This window comes from Garra rufa, chromosome 20 (assembly GCF_049309525.1).
Source record: "Garra rufa chromosome 20, GarRuf1.0, whole genome shotgun sequence".
Taxonomy (NCBI): domain Eukaryota; kingdom Metazoa; phylum Chordata; class Actinopteri; order Cypriniformes; family Cyprinidae; genus Garra; species Garra rufa.
In genome coordinates, this window is record NC_133380.1 from 18,344,566 (window position 1) to 18,366,831 (window position 22,266).

General features: G+C 35.2%; 1 protein-coding gene across 4 annotated transcripts in view; it reads right to left on the minus strand.

The window, feature by feature from the left end:
- nfasca (neurofascin homolog (chicken) a) overlaps nucleotides 1–22,266 on the minus strand; it is a 61,551-nt gene that overhangs the window by 22,873 nt on the left and 16,412 nt on the right. Inside the window, exons 7-26 of one of the 4 annotated variants that reach the window (XM_073826239.1) lie at nucleotides 21,242–21,353; nucleotides 19,032–19,216; nucleotides 18,805–18,936; nucleotides 18,574–18,717; nucleotides 18,381–18,492; nucleotides 17,887–18,053; nucleotides 17,599–17,746; nucleotides 16,315–16,445; nucleotides 15,941–15,982; nucleotides 15,698–15,799; nucleotides 15,412–15,609; nucleotides 15,248–15,318; nucleotides 14,940–15,162; nucleotides 14,733–14,848; nucleotides 12,688–12,898; nucleotides 12,479–12,598; nucleotides 12,209–12,382; nucleotides 11,913–11,942; nucleotides 6,697–6,978; nucleotides 3,794–3,913 (exon numbers count right to left, since the gene is read on the minus strand). In XM_073826239.1, coding sequence (XP_073682340.1) covers nucleotides 3,794–3,913; nucleotides 6,697–6,978; nucleotides 11,913–11,942; nucleotides 12,209–12,382; nucleotides 12,479–12,598; nucleotides 12,688–12,898; nucleotides 14,733–14,848; nucleotides 14,940–15,162; nucleotides 15,248–15,318; nucleotides 15,412–15,609; nucleotides 15,698–15,799; nucleotides 15,941–15,982; nucleotides 16,315–16,445; nucleotides 17,599–17,746; nucleotides 17,887–18,053; nucleotides 18,381–18,492; nucleotides 18,574–18,717; nucleotides 18,805–18,936; nucleotides 19,032–19,216; nucleotides 21,242–21,353 — 2,820 coding nt within the window. Of the gene's footprint in view, nucleotides 1–3,793; nucleotides 3,914–6,696; nucleotides 6,979–9,342; nucleotides 9,357–11,912; nucleotides 11,943–12,196; nucleotides 12,383–12,478; nucleotides 12,599–12,687; nucleotides 12,899–14,732; nucleotides 14,849–14,939; nucleotides 15,163–15,247; nucleotides 15,319–15,411; nucleotides 15,610–15,697; nucleotides 15,800–15,940; nucleotides 15,983–16,314; nucleotides 16,446–17,598; nucleotides 17,747–17,886; nucleotides 18,054–18,380; nucleotides 18,493–18,573; nucleotides 18,718–18,804; nucleotides 18,937–19,031; nucleotides 19,217–21,241; nucleotides 21,354–22,266 lie in introns of all 4 variants that reach the window. The other 3 variants (XM_073826241.1, XM_073826240.1, XM_073826242.1) reach the window with 3 other exon arrangements.

Below are 22,266 nucleotides of genomic sequence, written 5' to 3' on the forward strand. Positions count from 1 at the left end.
TAATGGCACCCCCCATAGTCCCAAATATGTATAAAACAATGTGGGTTTTTTAAATAACTTAAGTCTTTCATGGGTTTTCCACTACATATTTCAGTAAGAGACATCATTAAGTTATATTAAGCCATACAAGTCTTAAAGATCAGGTTCACTTCCAGAACAATTTTTTACAAATAATTTACTCACCCAAGATGTTCATGTCTTTCTTTCTAAGTTGTAAAGAAATTCAGGATTTTTCTCCATATTGTGGACTTCTATAGTGCCCACGAGTTTGAACATCCAAAATGCAGTTTAAATGCAGCTTCAAAGGGCCCTAAATGAACCCAGCCGAGGAAGAAGGGTCTTATCTAGTGTCTTTTCTGAAAAAACAACAATTTATATACTTTTTAACCTCAAATTCTCGTCTTATCTAACATGAAGTACCAACCCTAACAGTCATGAACTGGAATACACCGAGTTTACACAGAGCTAGACAAGACAAGAGCGTTTGAGACTAAAAAAATATATAAATTGTAATTGCTAGATAAGACCCTTCTTCCTCGGTTTAGAGCCCTTTGAAAAAGAAATTTAAACTGCGTTTTGTAAATTCAAACTCGGGGGCACCATAGAAAAAAGTTCTGAAATGTTTTTCTCAAAAAACAATTTCTTTACGACTGAAGAAAGAAGGACATGAGCATCTTAGATGATAAGGGGTTGAGTAAATTATCTGGAAGTGAACGTCTACTGTAATACCTGTGGTTCCTTCACATGAGTGGTAGATGATGAAAAAGGTAACATTAAAATAAAAATAAAAAGCATGCACAATTAAATACCCACTATGATGTTATTATGTCTTTGCATAACACTATTGTTTGTGGCCTTGTAAGCACAGATATTTCCATCAGGAAAATGTGTATCTACTTCTTTAATAGCTTGATAAATGTGCTGATTGCCTTTCAAAGCCAAGTTATTCCCTACCTCTGCATCAGGAGCAATGTGCATTTAAATTACATTTATTCCCATATAACATGCACAAAATGGGCTGATAACTCTGCAAATGTCACAATGTCCTGTACTATATCTAGTAAGACATCGTCGCACACCATGCCTCACACAGAATGCATGCAGCCGCCACAATCTTGACAGCACATGGTGACAGGATGAGGAAGGAAGAAGAGGGAGTGTTATATAATGATATAGTGAGTCTACATGGGAATTACTTTTGGGGAATGTGTGTGTATTGGTCCTGATGTAATTAAATCCCAGTATTGCTTAGTGTAAAACAAATGAGTTGATGCACCTCTTGGATGAAACCCAGTTCCCTACAGCTACATTTTCACCTGCTTGGTGGGGTATTGCATCAGGATGTACCGTACAACATGTTTCAAGGTTTTATATGTTACTCTGAATCTCCCCTTGAGGAGACCTTTGGTAGGAAACATTCACCTCATCATTATCTTCATCTGAAACGTTTCCACCAAAGAAAAAGAAAACCAGGCCCAAGGGGCATCAATCAGATATGGCAGGCTTGCTGGCATAATCCAATCATGGGATGGGGCAATGGTGGCCAATATGAACAATAAGCCAAGCAGCTGTGGGCAGCCAGACAACAAGCGCTGCTGGGAATGACTGAGGTAAGGGTGGAGTGAGCAATCACATCTGATGAGCCGGACAGATAGCTCAAGGACGAAGGAGCAAGTGAGAGAGAGAGAGAGAGAGAGCGAGAGAGAGCAAGAAAGTGAGTTAGAGAGAGACTTTGGTAGAGGTATTTACGCTAGTCAAACACTAGTTATGTATTGCATGTGTCTTTTCCATACTTTGACCAGCTTAAACATGCACAGGCACAACAGAACACTGACAAAGGATGGTGTACGTTCATCTGTGCAATTAAAAAGAGTTAAAATGGCTAAAGAGAGTACAGGCACTGGAATAAATAAATAAAATAAATCAGTCTTTTTGTCTTGGTTTCCAGTAAAAAATAAAATAATACTGATGAAGAAGAAAAAAACGTAACAAGATAAATTTTCCTACAAAGTAATATTATATTTATATTATATTATATAATAAATCAAATGATATTTAGTAAGGTTTAAGCTTAAAACAAGAACAAGCATTTCTATTATTTATTATGTAGAATAATATCTAAAGTATGAAAAATCAGTTTTACGCAAAATCTGTATTTTTGTCTTGGTTTCTAGTAAAAAAAAATGCTGACAATTTTTTGTTACAAAAGACTATTTTTGCTAGAAAGCAATATTATATTTTATATTATATTAATAATATAATTTTTTAAAGCATTAATCAAACAATATTTAGCAAGGTTCAAGCTTAAAACTGGAAACAATTATTATTATTATTTAATTAATATCTAAAATATCTAATATAAAATATGTAATAAAAAATAATTAATTTGGCTAAAGAGAGTACAGGCACTGGAAATATATTATATTATATTATATTAATTATCATAAATCGTAACAAGATAAATTTTCCTAGAAAGTAATACTATATATTATATTATATTATATATATTATTATACTGTATTATATTAAATTATAAAAATCTTATATAAAAAATTATAAACGTTATGAAGATAATTTTTTCTACAAACTAGTATTATATAATATAATATTATATTATGTTATACTACATAAAAAAACATTATATTATAAAATATATGTTTTGACAAAAAAAAAGCCTAACAAGATTAATTTTTCTACAAAGTAATATCAAAAAATATTTTTATTATTATATAATATATTACTTTTGTAAAAAATCATTATATTATAAAACATATGTTTTTACAAAAAAAATTCCTAACAAGTTACATTTTCCTACAAAGTTATATAATATTATATTATATTATTAATAATTTGTTTTAAGCATAAATTGAACAATATTTAGTAAGGCACAAGCTTAAAACAAGAAACTGTTATTTCTATTATTTAATAAACACATAAATTAATATCTAAAAATTTATAAAAAATCTGTGTATGCATTATAAATATTTAAAAAGGTAAACAAATAATATATAATTATGCAAAATTTCATCTGGGTAATTAAAAAGAATTCAAATAACTAAAGAGAGTACAAGCACTAGAAAAAAAAAATTAAATCTGTATTTTTTTGGTTTAAACTGAACAACACTGATTCAGTTTAATTCTCACGTAATTTGACCTAAAAATGTTTATATATATTTTTACTGGTATAAAACAAGACAAAACTGCTAAAATACTGAATTGATTGCAGTACTTCATCTAATAAGAGTGGACTGCTGGGTGCCTCAAAGTCACTAGTTTACTGACCGAATTGTCTGTGGGCCAATTAGAGCAGGTCTTGGTCATCTCTTTTTCAGTCTCAAGGCGTCTCTCTCCCCCTTATAGATTTAGTCAATTCTCTCCCTGTTCTTAGCCACCAGTGAGAATTAGAGCTTTCTAAAGGGGACATGCATGACTGCTGATGACACAAAGCACAACGCAGTATTGCAGTTAGATATGATATTATTGAGTAACATGCTGGAGGACTGCCTCAGTTTGCTGTTAAAACACATTAAGTTAACAAGCTAAACAAATAGTGTGGAAAAAGAACATTACAGAGAATCACAGCAGGGAAATATCATAAACGCTGAACAATTCAAACAACATTTATAATACCTCCCTTTCAAATAAACCTGAACTCCCTGTAATGTTTATTTCAAATTTGCCATATAAATGAGGCCCGATTAAACATTACGAGAGGACGATTTGGGTCTCCAGCAGGCCCAGTAAAATCTAGCGTTCCCTTTATAAGCTCTCGACAGGTGCATCTGGCTCTTACTGTCCAGTGTGAACTCTAGCACAAACTCGCTGCTGTCAACGGAGAAGTTGTGCTTCCAGCTGACGTTAGCATAGTCATTGTTAGCATCCACGGTCAGATTCCAGATCTTTACATTCGGGGCTATGCAGAACAGGTGGGAGAGGAGTACACTTCAATATTTTCTGTTACAAACACTAGTTAGGTTACATATGCTTAAACTTAAAGACCCCATAAACCTACATTTGACTTTGGTATCTTTGGTATCTTTTAGGTAAATTGATACAACTTTTAGATTTCCTAGCCTCAAATTTATGAGTACAAACTTTAACAAACTTGAATCCAATGCCAAATTCCAGAGGGAAAATCCTTCACACAAAATTCCATATTGCGCAGCTTTTATGTGACTGCAAATTTTCATTGTACAAAGATAAATGTGACCTTACTCTTAAAGGGATAGTCTACTCAAAAATAAAATTTACACCATGATTTACTCAACCTAAAGCTGTAATGGGAATATATATATATATAAAACAGTGTTATAAATAAAAAGCGTTACTAACTGCGAAGTGTTTACTTTTATTTGTGTATAGTAAAGAACAATGAAACAACGTGCTTATGTAAAATAAAGTAAATAATCAGGCTGCTTTCTCTGCCGTCTTGGTCTCTGCCACCTCTCTTTACAGACATAAATAAAACAACCTGAATCTCAGTGAATACCTGCCTCACAGACATGAGAAATATATGTATAGAATGTATAGTGATACCAACGCAAGCTTCAATTTTCCCCATCTAAACTTATTATCACTAATGTAATCACGTCCACGAGCGGTTTTACATTTAAATGTTAAAACATCCACGTGAGACGCTCTGACTTGTAGGTAAACTGCATTACTTTTCTTCAGTAACGAGTAATCAAACAAATGACTGTTTCCCCCATTACAACGCTGTTACCGTTACTGATAATAAAATGCGGTGTTACTATAATTGAGCTCACTGAAGCGCTTTCATCCAAGGCTCTCACTCAGCATGGGACCTGCAAAGCTGTGCATTGCGTTGTGTTTTTGTTCTGATGTAAATTCTGGCTTATTCCTCAGCGTGTCTTCTTTCATTCACAAAAAGTAGCCGGGATGAACTTGATTAATGTTCACGTTTGTTCATGGAGGGGATGTAGGCGTATGCCTACATGTCCGTGCGTCTCACATAAATGTTTAAAATTTGAAAAGCAGAGTCGCTCATGGGCATGATTACATTAGAGATGAGTTTAGACTGAAAAACTGGAGCTCCCGTTGGTATCATATGGATTACTTTATCAGAGAAAATTTGTTTTCGACTTGACTTTATGTAAAAGTAGAAATTTCAAGCTTTCTATACATATATTTCTCATGTCTGAGGCAAGTACTCGCTGAGATTTAGTTTGCTTTATTTACGTGTCAGTGAAGAGGGGTGACAGAGACGGAGACAGCAGAGAGCGCAGCCTGTATATTTTCTTTACTTTACAAAAGAACATTGTTTTGTTGTTATTGTGACTATACACAAATAAAAGTAGACCCTTTTGCAGTTTCAAACGATACCTTATTATTATCTGTACAATCAAAAATTATTTTTAGTTCTTTTCGCGGTCATCAAGAAAAAACGAGACAGACTGCACCATTGTGGTATTCGACCCCAGAGGGTTTAACAGTGTTGCCGTGGGATGTTTTTCATGTTCGCGCATTGAAGCGACCCCAATAACGTGATATTTAGCCCCTGAAAGGTGTCTCTTAGATTGTTCTAAAGCAACATTAAAAAGTGTAGATTTTCTTTGTTTTACAAAAGCACGTTGTTTTGTTGTTATTATGACTATTCACAAATAAAGTTAGACACTTTGCAGTTTCGAACGATACCTTATTCTCATCTATATAACTATATTTTTAGTTTTTTCATGGTTCATATAATATATTTAAAATGGGACGCAAGATATTTTAGATATTGGAACATTTTTTTACACAATAGTTACTTCCCCATGGTAATTAGTTACTTTTATAATGAAGTAATTCAGTTACTATTTGTGAAAAGTAACTATTAACAATAACTAATTACTTTTTCACTGCCCTCAAGTCATCCTAGGTTTATATTACTGTCTTCTTTTAGACAAATCCAAGCTTTTGAATGGCAGTAAATGGGTGTTGAGATTTTCAAGTCCAATTAAGTGCATCCATCCATCATAAAAGTGCTCCAATCGGCTCCAGCAGGTTAAAAAATGCCTTCTAAAGTGAATGATGCATCTGTGTACAAAAATACCCAAATTTTACCTTTATAAACCATAATCTCTAGCTTGTGTGTGTTCTGCATTCCAGCAGATGACGCAGGTTTGAAGGTGAGTAAATCATGGGGTAATTTTGATTATTGAGTCACATATGCCTTTAAGGGCTCAATATACCTCAAGCAACCTCGAAGAACGTGTGTGACGTATATTCAAACTAAATCAGGTCAAAACAAAGTTTGTTTGGAGATGTGGTAGTTCAAAACTTAGTTTAAGCCTTTTAGCTATAAAAACATCGCTATGTTCCACCTGTAAATACTGTCACTTTAAGTACATCAATATGAGAAAGAACATTTTCATGGGGTCTTTAAAGAAGCTGAATACCTCATTTCTAACTTTTTCTTCTTAATATCTCAGAGCTTATTGCTCAACATCGTGCATTTAATTTTCTGATGCAACTAGACTGTTTGTAAAGCAAATGTCAGTACTAATTCAGAATAATCTGAGTGTTGTGTGTCCAAGAGGGATCAGGGCAAACATCAATCATGCCATGTCCTAAATGGCCCGCTAACCGAGTCAGTCATACATAATAAATGTCATCTAAACAAGAGGACACACTGGTTTGATCTAATTATTCTATACTGTGGGCATTTCCAAGACACACTGTGTCATTATCAGATACCCAGCATTTTCCAATCCACTGTTTTAGGAGACTTGGGCCGAACAGGAAGAACCGTGGTGGAAGCTGTTGTAGTAGTGGTGGAAGTAGTTGTAGTAGTTGTGGTAGTTGTAGTAGTAGTAGTAGTAGTAGTAGTAGTGGAAGTAGTAGTAGGTTTGGGCGGAGCAACAGTTGTAGGGGCTGGTGTGGTTGGTTCTGGGGTAAGTATTGTTGGGATTGGGTCGGTAGAGAGGGGAGGGGGAGGAGGAGGAGTTTCGAACATCAAGGCATCTGTAAAGTTAACGGCTGAGAGGAAGAACAGAGAGAAGTTTAGGTGGAGGTTCCAAGGTTAAGCACAAGAGAGACAAAGAGAAGCGAGAAAACACAGAAAAAGAATGAGTTATTTAAATGGAATTTCCACAGGTCCCTTTTTCCGAAACGTATTCAGTGAAAGAAAGTGAGTATGTTCCGAATGGAATACTGCATACTGCCTATTACTGTATTCTACCTGCTATTTATCTACAAACTTTGAATGAACTATGTAAAAACAACTTTTGTAATATTTTATTTGTATGTGGGATCAGCCAGATTTTTAGTGTTTTTAAAGAAATCTCTTATGCTAAGTTCCGTTTATTTGATCAAAAATACAAAAAGTAATATTATGAAATATTGAAATTTAAAATAATAGTTTTCTGTTTTAATATACTTAAAATATAATTTATTTCTGTGATGCAAAGCTGAATTTTCATCAGCTATTACTCCAGTCTTAAGTGACAAGTGATCCTCAGAAATCATTCTAATATGCTGATTTATTATCATTTTTTTTTTGGAACCTGTGATACTTTTTTCATGATTCATTGATGAAAAAAGTTTCAAAGAACAGCATTTATTTAAAATAGAACCCTTTTCTGTGCTATCACTTTAACACATCCTTGCTGAATAAAAGTTAAATATGAAATAAAGTGAAATAAAGTTAATTTCTTTCAAAGAAAGAAAGAAAGAAAAAATTTACTGACTCCCAACTTTGAACAGTAGTGTGTACGGTTACAAAAGATTTATATATAAAACAAGCTGTTCTTTTTAACATTTTATTCATCAAAGAATCCTGAAAAAAAAAACAGTTTTCAACATTGATAATGAATCAGCATATTAAAATGATTTCTGAAGGATCGTGTGACACTGAAGACTGGAGTAATGACGCTAAAAAGTCACCTTTGCATCACAGGAATAAATTCAATTTTAAAGTATATTAAAATAGAACACCACTATTCAATAATATGTCACAATATTACTTTTTTTTCTGCACTTTTAATCAAATAAATGGGTATTAAAAATTTTACTGATCCAAAACTTTTGAACAGCCGTGTACATAAGTTTGGGGAGCATCATTTTTATTTAAAGCAACTGATATTTTTATCAAATTGATACTTTTTATGTTAAGCATATATGCTTAAACCTGATTAAAAGTGACAGTAACAACATTTATAATGTTAAGATTTATTTCTGCAATAATAATTATGGAACACATGAAACTTTAAAAAACATTGAAAAATTGTACTGTCCCAAAACCTTTCACTGGTAGTGTATATTGTATATGTATGTGTATGAATTTAATTTCCTGGGTCATGACTGACATCCAAATGCCAAGTGTCATCCCTTAAAGAATATTTGCATCTTTAGAATGCCAATATTTTGCAGTGCTTGCATTGTTTGTTTAGCTTGTATTACTTCTGAAATATCTTTTGAAATATACTTGAAATTTTCAAGGTGTGATATTTGTGAGCATGAATGTCGGCACATGCCACATGGCTTTGAGGAGTACTGAAGAGATTGGATAGAGGGTATTTAAAAATTGACTGTTGTGCACCACCAAGGGGAAAAGCAGGGTCACTACAGACCACTGTGCTAAAGCTGTGCAACACTCTGCAAAATGCTACAGTATTCCCAGATCTACTGGCATTTTGAAAATCACATCTTATTAGATTTAACAAACTTTGCAGCGCTGTCAATACAAAAAGAGAAGATCTGTGGAAATCCATTAGAAGAACACAGTGGATAGAATCATCATCACGGAAGATAGAGATTCATAATGAAAAATATTCATTATTGCTTTTTCAAAGCTTTTACCTTAGAAACAACAGTGCTCTGAGTTATAAAACTCAACCTGACAGGCAAAACTAAAAAGTGAGAGCAATCCATACTATGCTGGCAAAGGCTAATCCAGACAGAGAGTGTCAGAGAGCCACGGAGCACTTGGTGACATTAAGTTTTGCCAGACCAAGACATGCTAATGGAGTCTTTTGCACAGGGGTGTGGTTTCAGATCATCACAGCCAATCAGCCATAACTTAGTGAAATCTTACCTGTACAGTATGTCTCCATCTGACACGAAATTTAAAAAAAAACTCCTCAACAAAAGAGAAATGAAGGTGGCACAAGCAAAAGCAGCGGCGTGCATTGCGCAAGCAACAGTTTGTGACCACAGGCGAGCTGACTTAACATTTACCGCACACACTCACTATCTGCAGCTTTGCCTCATCTAATACTAACCGCTTGTATCACTGTTTTGCATTTGACCTGCACATGCAAAAGCTACTAATACATTTATTTACCACTATGCCATTTTTGTCTTAGATGGATTCACAACCAAACATCATCACTCTATTAGTACTGTTTCATAAGCAGCTCATCCATACAATACCACGAAAAATTGAATTTCATTTTAACACAGGCTATTTTTCATCGCCCAGCAAAATTTGCATTGATTGAAAAGAGAAAACGTCTGCCACTTTTGTAAAGTCTTACATGTTAACATTAATTAACTATGAAAATACTGATAGATTTGACATTTTAAAGTATTACTCATAATTTTGCATCATTTGCATTCACTTGGAATGAGCAGCTGGCAAAGGAAAGCAGTCATTTACACACAACACACAAACTACTTCCTCTGATATTTGCAGTTTGTGTTAAATCTAAAAATGTTATGTTATAACATTTAGAAAAAAGTCTGTTCAACAGGTACTGTACAATGCAATGGGCTAATGCTATATTTTCGCGTCAATTTTCCCTTTATTTCCACCAGAGAAAGACGATTGAGATTGAAGATTTCAGTGCTATTAATACAAAGGTCAATGGATGCAATTTTCACCCAGTTATTCAACAGCTTAACAATTATTGAGAAATTGGTATCAATAAACAACTGTTAAATTGCTTTGCCATAGTAATTTGCCATTGTAATTTCTTCTATCATCTATCATCCTGTCCCCTGACACAAACAACTGTATCAGGTATTGCCACTAGAGGTCTCCATTTTGCAAACTCTAACAACAAAGTGGTTCAATCTGGCTCCTGGCGAGATTTCAAACCAAAATGATGAGAGGAGCATGCTGGGATATGCCAAGCAAGGCTTGTGATAGGAAGTGATGTCAGGGCTAAAGTAGCAAGGTGCCATCAGGGATTAGGTGTCAATCAATAAATCACAAATTACATCAGAGCCACACATGACTTTAATCTTATTTGTGTGGCGTTTCAGACGTAACAGCATCTTACCAGCATCATAAAGAGATAAAAGTCATACTCTATACTGAGAGCAGATTCACAAAAGTGCAAGAGCCCATCCCTGAAAGCACACAGTGGCATGGATGATGGCAGACGGACAAATAGACGGATAGGGACAGGCATTTGTTGACAGTGCAGCTGAACATTGTTTTTTTTAGAGAAAACATAAGAGTTAAAGTGTGCAATTCCTAAAGATACCAAATGAAATTAAATTTTTGAAAAATCCTCTTTTTAAAGAACTTTCCTCTTTTTAAATACTCTCCTCAGTATTTTTTCCCTAGTAAAAATTACCTTAAAAAAGTAAATTGACTTGAGAAGCAAATGACAACCTTTGTTCACAATTTTGCCATTACTTATTTCATTATTTCAGAAATAAAATTATTATTTACAATAAATTATTAAATAAACTACAATAGATAGATAATTGTCAATTAAATATAATTCAATAAAAAAAAAGAAAAAAAAAAAAAGAAATCCATTTGGTGCCGACTTTTGGTTAACCTACCTACTTCACCTTTAATTACAAGTACAACTTCCTAGTGTTGGTAAAACTGTTTAAATAAGTAAACAGTTAGGTCAGAATCTGCAAAAAAGTTAATTATTTTACCAAAATAAGAAGGATCATACAAAATACATGTTATTGTTCATTTAGTATCGACCTGAATAAGATAAAAGAATAGTAAAATTTATTAAAATGACCCCGTTCAAAAGTTTACATACACTTGATTCTTAATACTGGGTTGTTACCTAAATGATTCACAGCTGTTTTTTTGTTGTTGTTGTTTAGTGATAGTTGTTCATGAGTCCCTTGTTTGTCCTGAACAGTTAAACTGTCTGATGTTCTTCAGAGAATCCTTCAGGTCAAACAGATTCTTTAGTTTTTCAGCATTTTTGTTTTTTTGAACCCTTTCCAACAATGACTGTATGTTTTTTAAAATCAATCTTTTCACACTGAGGACAACTGAGGGACTAATTTGCAACTATTACAGAAGTTTCAAATGCTCACTGATGCTTCAGGAAAAAAAACTATGCATTAAGAGCCAGGGGGCGAAAACTTTTGAAGACCAATACTAAATGAAAAAATATGATATTTACGCAAAATAAGATACAATGTACACAACTTTATTCTGTTAAAAAATGTACACCCCTGGCTCTTAATGCATTTTTGTCCTTCTAGAGCATCAGTGAGCGTTTTAACCTTCTGTAATAGTTGCATACGAGTCCCTCAGTTCTATTCTATTTTCTCTTTTGGACTATATGTAAACGTCTTCTATGTAAAATACCTAAATCAAGTCAGTAATTAATACATAACACACATTTTGTATGATCCCTCTTATTTTGGTAAAATAATTAATTTTTTTTTGCAGATTCTGCAAAGTGTATGAAAACTTTTGACCTAAACTGTAGTATATTTTATGTTTTCATGTGTTACTAGCAGATTCTTTGCAATTATTTGTAAAATTTACTTCAGCACTTTCTGAGTCAAAACTCTTTCTACATTAAATGTTTTTCAGTTTAGGAATCTCAAGTGTGGCCGGCCTTAAGTACTCAGCTGCACTGTTCCATATTAAAAAAGTAGACAGACAGAATTTGAGAGAAAGACAGACAGAGGCTGAAGCAGAGACAGAGCAGGGCAAGAGACGAGCAGGCAAGCAGGCAGGCAGTCCATTCCCCCATTACCTACAACTGTAGAGTCAGTATCTGGGGTGCCTTCAGTCAACACCACAGGAAAGTCAGAAGGAGAAGAGGGGAGAGCAAGTCAAAGAAGACAAAGAAGAAACCAAGCAGTTAAGAGAGAAACAGACACCAGAGTTAAAGACACCACAAAGCATCAGGAAACAACAGTGTGAAGGAGACAGAAAAGTATTATTAGAAAGAAAGAGAACGACAGGGTGGAGCACAGACAGGAACACACAATGATTCTGCTCTCAGATTCACTAACAGCTCACAGACTTCAGTGAGACCCGTTTGCTGACCTTCATTATTGAAAGGTGGCGACTCCATGGCATACACTTCTCCTGCTCCGACCTGCGTCCGAGCTGCAAGGTAGAACTTGAACCGTGTGAAGCGGTTAGGCAGATTCATGATGTACTTTGTCACGTTGGGTGGAAAACTCTGGGCCTTCCTTTCTCCCGCTTGCGTCCCATTCACTGGAATCATAAATATGATTATAATTTTACAGTCATAATTATGAGCTTGTGTGCTAGGGTGTTCTGACTGACTGTTAGTGTGTATGGTGAGCTCACCTGTGTGGTATTGGAGTGTGTATCCAATCAGGACACCGTTTGGCTCTAGGGGCTTGTCCCACTTCAGGTGAAACACGTCTGTGTGCCTCTCAATCTTAAAGTACTCCGGGACACCCGGCTCTATAAAATGATTATGAAAGCTGTTCATATTCTGCTTTTGGATGCATTGTAGCTTAACATCAGCTAAAGCAAAGCATGGTGAATCCTACCTCCCTCCTTGGTGTAGAACTCCACAGTGTTGCTTTGCGGTCCCTCATATTCTCTATTAGCCACCACCATGTACATCTTGTATTTGCTATATGGAAAAAGCTCTGTCAGGATGCCAGAGGGATGTTCGGCTGTGGTGAAGAAACCTTTATGCAACTTTGTCTTGTTCACTTTCAGGCCTTTTAAGAGGCTGGCCTCCCGCCAGTAGTACAACTGAGAATATGAGACAAATATCAAATTAGAAATGGTGGCAAATAAGTAATTTGAAGAGCAAAATGTGATAGTGCGAAAGTATTCATTCATTCAGTATTCAAAAATACTTGAGACTATATGGAAATTGAGTGTGAATTCTTTTGCAATGTACTCATCTCAGCTTTTTATTTCTAATGAATTTGTGTCACAAACCTGTTTTTTGCTTTGTCATTATGGTGTATGGAGAGTAGATTGATGTGGGAAAAAATTATTTAAATCAGTTTAACATAAGTTCAACATAACTAAAAATAAATGGGTATGAATACTTTCGCACACCAGCAGGTAAAGTTACAGTCCGCATTGCTCTCGCCTCCCCTGAGTTCACTGAGTTTCAATAGACCCCCTAAAGTGTGCGGTGAGTTTGGTGCGGGGTAATTGAGAATGAATGGAGCAAAGTCACATGGGAGGAGGCAATGCCTCCATCGCGATATGACTGGTTATGTTCGGCTGTGATTGGTCCATGCGAAAAATCCTGCAATTTGTGCGCTTTCTGCATTCGCGAATCAGTCTGAATGAACAATATAATGGCATTAATGGGAAGACTAATTTAAAAATGTAAGTAAACAACTCACACACTTACATAAAACCACTTTGTTACATCAAAATAAGACTCAAAATGGCATGAAAACACAATCTGTGGGAGTTTTTAGCGAGTAATCGGCTTGGTAAAATCTCAGTGTCTGTGATCAATATTTACCAAGCTTTGATGACTGATGATCGAAAATTTCAAAAATAGTTAAAAGTTAACTATTAAAAAGAATAAGTTCACAAACAAAATATATTGTTTAAATTGTTAATGCCTTTAGATCTTTTTTGGAATAAATGTAAAATGTAAATATATATACTACCAGTCAAAAGTTTTTTAATGTTAATGTTTCTTCAAGAAGTCTCTTCTGCTCACCAAGCTTGCATTTATTTGATCCAAAGTACAGCAAAAACAGTAAAATTCTGAAATACTTTTTACTATTTTACTATTTAAAATAACTGTTTTATATTTGAATATATTTTAAAATGTAATTTATTCTTGGGATTTCAAAGCTGAATTTTTAGCATCATTACTCCAGTCACATGATCCTTCAGAAATTATTCTAATATTCTGATTTGCTGCTCAAAAAACATTTATTATTATGCTAAAAACAGCTGAGTAGATTTTTTTCAGGTTTCTTTGATAAATGGAAAGTTCAAAAGAACAGCATTTATCTTAAAATAGAAATCTTTTATAACATTATGTATACTGTACATGTCTTTATCATAACTTTTAACCAATTTAAAGCATCCTTGCTAAATAACGGCATTCATTTGTATAATTTCTTCTTTCTATAATGTTACAAAAGCTTTTTATTTCAGATAAATGCTGATCTTTAGATCTTTTAATTCATCAAAAGATCCTGAGAAAATGTACTCAATTGTTTTAAATATTGATAATAATAATAATAATAATAATAAATGTTCTTAAACAGCAAATCAGCATATTAGAATGATTTCTGAAGGATCATGTGACACTGAAGACTGGAGTAATGATGCTGAAAATTTAGCTTTGACCACAGGAATAAATTACATTTCAAAATATATTCAAATAGAAAGCAGTTATTTAAAATAGCAAAAATATTTCACAATATTACTGCTTCTGCTGTATTTTGGATCAAATAAATGCAGGCTTGGTGAGCAAAAGAGTCTTCTTTTAAAAAACATTAAAAACCTTATTGTTTAAAAACTTTTGATTGGTAGTGTATATATATGTGAAGATGGACGGTTAGTTAATGTTTTTGTGTCAGGCAGATGTTTGGTCACTCACCTTGTACTCTTTAAACTCTCCGTTCACAGTGCTGGGGTCCACAGGCACCCAATGAACATTTACTTTGGTGCTGTTGATCTTCGAAACCCTGAGCTCTGTTGGTGCAGCGGACGGTTCTGATGGGAAAAATACAACAGCATAAGTACAAAACAAACCAGAAAACATGTAAATGACTCGTGTCATTTAATATGAAACATTAGTACTTACTGTCTTCTCCAGAATAACCAATGACTACATTTGACTCAGTACTGCGTCCAAAGTCATTCACAGCCTGTATTTTGATCTCATATTTGACATAAGTGTCTGTATTATGAATAACGTGCTTTGTTCTGGTCGTAGTTATGTTATTCCACTCTTCCTCAGTGTCTTTCCTTCTCCATGAGACCACATATCGCAGGTTTGGGCCATTTCTTTCAGTGTTCTTAAGTGCCTGTGAAATGTATAGATAGATTAGCTCACCAACTGTCACATCTGTCTGCTTTCTGAGGTATTTCCATAAACCTGGTTTATTTTACCTGCCACGTGATCTCCATGTTGTTCTTCTTGCTTCCCCAGCCTTTAAGAACACTCGGGAAAACATCAGGAGCTGAAACAAAACATTATGTGTTACTAAATGACTGCTTAAACACACTCTCTAACACATTTCTGTCAGGGCTTATGGATATAGCTGATGTCTTACGGGCTCCACTGGTCTGATAGCGTGCAGACGGGAGGCTGGGTTGACTCTGGCCCACAGCATTGATTGCAATCACTCTGAACTGGTAGTTGACGAAAGGTGACAGCTGCAGGTTAACTGAGTTTTGGTTGCCATCAAATGTAGACAGGTTCTGCCACCTCCCTGGCTCCCACCTGTCCTCTTCAAACTGGACGAGGAAATCTGCAGTAACGCAAGGAGTCAACGTAGGAGAATTAGTAACATTTTCCAGTATTGGTCAATAAAACACAACAGCATCGTCTAAACTTACGTGTAACAGGACTGTTGTTTTCATTCCCAGGCACCCAGGTGAGTCTAACACTACGTGCTGAAGGGTCAGAGAGCTCAAGATCCTGAGGTGGGTCGGGTCGACCTGAAAAAGAACAATATACTAATTAACCATGTTAACTTATACATACACTAATTATTTTCAGAAGTTCAGAGTAAGAATTAAAAACAGAGATTGATTGTTAGAGGCTTTATTAGGACATTAGAAATAACTGTCCTAGATTACCTGCAGAGGCACTACGATTTGAGGTGGACGAGATGTCATCCTCTATGAGGTAAAGGTCAAAGGTAAGAGGTCAAGGGTTAGTGTGGCTATTAGTAGATAAATATAAGAGACAAACACTATAGCTAAAAAAAGAAAACGCAACAGTAGTAATATTTAAGCTATTAACTATTAAGAAAACATGCCAGACTTTTTATAAAGGGAAATGGTGTAGTGTTAATTTTAAGAGCGACAGATTATAAAAGTACAAAAAAAATGTTTAAGGCAGTGTATTATCCTCTGGATATGTGACATGTGACTGTCCCACATGTCCATATCCACTTAGTCGGAGGAAATACAGTACATCTATTGTACGGTGTATGTGAATGTGGTCATACCTGTAACTGTAAGGCGAGCTGAAGCAGAGTCCTCATCTATTTCAGTCTTGGCAATGCAAGTGTAGGTGCCTCCATCTTCTGGATTGACATTGTAAATAGTCATAGACTCATCATCCTTTCTGAGTCGGCCACTAAAACACAGGAATTAGATGTCAAGTACAAGACATACACCACTGTTTTTAAAATAAATAAATACTTTTATTTAGCAAGGATGCATTAAATAAAACAAAAGTGACAGTAAAACCTTTACAAAAAAATATTACAAATAAATGCTGTACTTTTGAACTTTCTATTTATCACATATACAGCTGAGGTCAAAAGTTTACACCCCCTTTTCAGAATCTGCAAAATGGTAATTATTTTACCAAAATAAGAGGGATCCTACAAAATGCATGTTATTGTTTATCTATTAAAGATATTTCACATAAAAGACGTTTGTCCTGAAAAGTTAAACTGCCCGCTGTTCTTCAGAAAAATTCTTCAGGTCCCACAAATTCTTTGGTTTTCCAGCGTTTTTGTGTATTTGAACCTTTTCCAACACTCATATGCAACTATTACAAAAAGTTTAAAACGCTCACTGATGCTTCAGAAGGAAAAACAATGCATTAAGGGCCTGGGGGGTGTAAACCTTTGAACAGAATGGATGTGTACATTTTTCTTAGTTTGCCCAAATATCATATTTTTCCATTTAGTACTGCCCTTCACAGGCTACTGAAGACAGTTACAGGTTTTGATTGTTTAAACCTTCTGTAATAGTTGCATATGAGTCCCTCAGTTGTCCTCAGTGTGAAAAGATGGATCTCAAAATCATACACTCATTGTTGAAAAGGGTTCAAATACACAAAAATGCTGAAAAAACAAAGAAGGAACCTAAAGGATTTTTCTGAAGAACTGTTTAGGACAAACAAGGGACTCATGAACAAAAAAAACCAAAAAAAAAACCACAGCTGTGGATCATTCAGGTAACAACACACTATATGTAAACATCTTTTATGTGAAATATCTAATTCAGGTCAGTATTAAATAAACAATAACAGGCATTTCGTATGATTCCTCTTATTTTGGTCAAATAATTAACATTTTGCAGATTCTGAAAGTAGGAGAACTCTACCACAAAATATTAGGCATCAGAACTGCTTTAATGTTGAAGAAAAGCAATGTTTCCTAAAATGTTTAAAATGTAAAAAAAAAAATCTTAAAAAAAATCTCTGTTATATAACAGTAAAATACAGTGCAGTGTATCTAATTATGATTATATTGTATAGGTATTGTTATGTGACTTACATCCAGCTAAAGCTTAGAGGCTTGTCATTTTTTAGCCATGTGACCGTAGCAGGAAGGGATGGATCATGTTTAACTCGACAGTCAAAGCGAACCGTGCTTCCTCTGGATTCTGTGACATGTTCAGGTGCCCGCACTATTCTTGTGCGCTCTGAAATGAAGCACAACGCACACAGAAAAAAAAAGGCATTCATGAACAATAACGTAATGTGTTTTCTTCAAAAGATCCAAAAGCTTGTAAATATAAAAATGAATCATGACAGATTTAGTGATTTGTGTTTCTGCTCTCACCTTTAACCTCCAGGCGCACTTGATTCTCCATCTTGCCCAGAATGTTACTGGCTACACAAGTGTAAGTGCCTTGGTCTTCCGGCCGGGCTTGTTTAATCTCCAAGGTACCATTGTGGTATAGCTTGTAATGACCACCATCCAGACCACTGCCTAGGCCATTCTTAAACCTGAACACACATGTACAGTATATTCATGTAATTTGTATTCTAATATACAACTGTTTGGGGTCAGTAAAGATGCATTAATTTAATCAAATGTGACAGTAAAGACAACGAAAAATGTCACGGTTTCTACAAAAATATAAAGCAGCAAATCTGTTTTCAACTGGTAATAATAAAAAATGTTTCTTAAACAGCAAATCAGCATATTAGAATGATTTCTAAGAATCATATGACACTGCTTGACCTTTAAAGTATATTTAAATGGAAAACAGTTATTTGGAACTAATTTTTCATACTATATTTTTGATCAAATAAATGTAAATGTAAGCTCACCAGCGCAGTAAAGGAAGCGGTGAGCCAAAGTAAGGGCAGTCGAGGAAGGTCCTGTTGTTTTCAATGACTTTGATCAGCTGATTCTTTGGACCTAGCATCCGTGGTGCCATGTCTAGGATGAAAACAACACTAACATATCACAATCATGTGACTTCTGTGAACATTTTGAAGGACTGACTTCATCGTTTCTTACCTAGGACGTTGACAAAAGCATTGGCCAATAGATAACCATGCTCATTGGAGGCGTTGCATTGGTAAACTGCGCTGCTTCCGATCTGGACAGATGGGAACCTGATGGTATCACCGATAACATCCCGGTTTGGGTTTGGCAGTGAACCTGAAGTTACACAAAGAGAAGAAAAAACATATGCATTACTCCTTTGTGTTATGATTAAGTCAGAAATGCTGACTTTTCAGTACTTACTTTCAATAGGTTCCCCATTCATCAGCCACTGGATAGTGGGATTAGGGTTCCCTCTGGCACGACAAACTAATCGTCCACTCTCATCAGGGGCAAGCACAAGATTGGTCGGCTTATCCAGCCAATAGGGAGCCGCTGTACAGGGCAATAAAGAAAATAGAAGAAAATAAACAGCATATACCAGTATTTCATGAACAAGATGAATAATTTGTCTTTTCTCTACGGCTCACCTTTGACCTGAACTTCAACGGAATGGCGAATACTGCCAATCTTGTTGCTCGCCATGCAGTTGTAATCGCCAGAGTCCTCATCGGACACATTGAAGATGCGTAGAGTTTTCCCGAAGTTCTCAATCTTGACTTTTTTGGATGGAAGCTCTCCTCCTTTTTTAAACCAATCAATGTTAGGAGTTGGGCTGGAAAAATGAAAAAGAATAGATCAGATTAGATCACAAAAAGGAACACTCCACTTTTTTTGGAAATAGGCTCATTCTCCAACTCCCCCCGAGTTAATAAGTTGGGTTTTACCGTTTTTAAATCCATTCAGCCGTTCTCCTGTTCTGGCGATATCACTTTTAGCATAGCTTAGCATAGATCATTGAATCCTATTAGACCGATAGCATCACGTTCAAAAATGACCAAGGAGTTTAGATATTTTTATTTAAAACTTGACTCTTCTGTAGTTATATCGTGTACTAAGACTGGTGGAAATGCAAAGCTGCGAGTTTCTAGGCTGATAAGATTAGGAACTACACTTCCATTCCGGTGTAATAGTCAAGGAAGTTTGTTGCCGTAACATGGCCGAAGCAGGCGCAGTAATATCACGCAGCACATGTGCAAATGCTAACCTAGCTGGGAACTAATTTCAGGTTCTGCGTGATATTACTGCTCCTGCTTTGGCCATATTACGGCAGCAAACTTCCTTGACTATTAAGCCGGTATGGGAGTGTAGTTCCTAATCTTATCAGCCTAGAAAATGGCATCTTTACATTTTCTGCCGATATTAGTACACAATATAACTACAGAAGAGTCAAGTTTTAAATAGAACAAATATCATAACTCGTTGGTCATTTTTGAACCAAAAAAAACCCCCCTTAAGACTGGTTTTGTGGTCCAGGGGCACAATTGATAAAATGTTCATTTTTCATGGTCATTTCATGGTAGAAAACCATGGCGCACTAACGTCTTAAAAACACGGTTTGAAACTGCCCCCAATTCAACGCACACATGCTGAACATGAAACAGTCTTTGTAAACATGTCTGAAGATTGAAGAAGAGAGTAAAATTTGCTATTTATTGGCCAGCCTTACTTATATAACCAGAATATACAGACGATAAACTCCAGCATCAGCAGCACCTTATGCATGCCTCGTGATACTCTCGTAAATGCGCGCAAGAGAAGAAATTGTTGAATAATGTTGTTATTTTTGTTTTCTTTGTGCACAAAAAGTATTCTTGTAGCTTCATAAAATTAGGGTTGAACCACTGATGTCGCATGGACTATTTTAGTCTCGCGTAGCCAGACCTTCAGACTGATGGCTGAAGGTCTGGAATTCATGGCAGCTTTAGTTGGCCAAGGCCCGCCCATAAGGCCTTTTGACCGACATGTCAAACAACCAATCACAGTTTGTTTCGTTCAGCGCCACGTTTCAGTGCATGGAAATGCCCCCATAACTAAAGACTGGCATGCAACAAGTCAGTCATTGAAATAACCAGCATTGAAAGTTAAATATGAAGAGAGAGAACAAGCAGTAAGTCAGTAATTTGTTCGCGAATGTCGCAAATGTGTATAACAACAATGGCGTCTGCATAAGCACATTTTAGCAAAAGACCGAGTAAATCCATCTGTGCTTTGTTTCCCCGCGGAACGAAAATAAACGCAACACCCGCGTCTCCCGGATATCCGATTAAATTCAACTAATCAGATCACGACTTCGACATTCCTGAAGTGTTTCCAGTTAAGTGTACCATATGCATCAGACGTTTAGCCAACGTTCCGTGGGCGTGACGTCTGAGGCTGAGACTAGGACTATTTTAACAATGTCCTTACTACCTTTCTGGGCCTTGAACATGTCAGTTGCGTTGCTGTCTATACAGGCCAGGGTCAGAAAGCTCTCGGATTTTCTCAAAAATATCTTAATTTGTGTTGAAGATGAATGAAGGTCTTAAGGGTTTGGAACGACATGAGGGTGAGTAACTAATAACATTATTTTCATTTTTGAGTGAACTATCCCTTTAAAAATAGTTTTTGCTAACTTTAAAGCATTGAAATATTTGAAAATAACCTGAACTTTAAATAAAATAATAATACAATTTAAAAAAAATCACAAAAGCACACAAAATTACTAAAACATAACTAAGTTAAAATGAAAACTGAAATTATAAAAATAAAGCTAATTCTATATTAAAAAGTATAATAATATTATATAAATAACACTCACACTCCAGCTGCTATACACTCCAGAAGAAGCTGTTCCCCTCGGAGCACTGTTTTGGAGCTGGACAAGCCCTTTGGAGATAGAAACATAGGCTGGACTTCTGGTACATTACGTGCTGTGTAAAGAAAAAATAGAAAGAAACTTAATAACATGCACAGAAAGAGACACTGGTTTGGATTATTGTTATATTCAACTTGTTATATTGTTATATTTAACACACACACACACACACACACAATACACACACAAATGTGAATTAGTTTTTGTTTTCAGCTCTGAAATGTTATACTGTATTTACATAAAGTAAACACCTCATCTGTGATATCTCTATTTTAACATCATAAAATGTCACATTACTAGCAGTAAAAGTTCAAATAACAGTTTTCAATTTTTATATGTTGAAAATTGTATTCATTCCTGAATCGTCAGTGTCACATGATCCTTCAAATCATTCTAAAGAAATATTTCTTATTATTATCAATGGTAAAAACAGTTGCCTAATATTTTTGTGGAAATTCAGATTTTTTTTTTCAGGGCGGTTTTCAAGAGATGAATTCAAAGTTTAAACGAACTGTTTATTTCTGTTTATTTGAAACAGAACTACTTTGTAACCCCAACCCTAACTTAATAAATGTCTTTATTCACACAGTTAATGCATACTTAATACATAAAAGTATGAGTTCTTTAAAAAATATATTTTTACAGTTACTTTTATGTTATTGTAAAAGTCTAGCATAAGTAACAAAAAGAATCATATAACTGTGATGACAGACAGATGGTTAGACATACATAAAATCCTGGTTATGTGAAGACACAGGCAATCTTCTCCCTGAGGAAGAGTTGATGAGCATGGCGGTATTAGTCCCTATTGTAATGTATATCTAGCAGTAAGATTAGCTCTCAGCTATTAGCATTGCGAGCAGTGCTCTAGGAGAGGGAGTGACAACAGCCTTTGTTGGTGACATTAAGTGGGAGGACAGCGTCTAGGAGATTAGACTACGAAGCTGCCAGGAACACATGTTTCACGC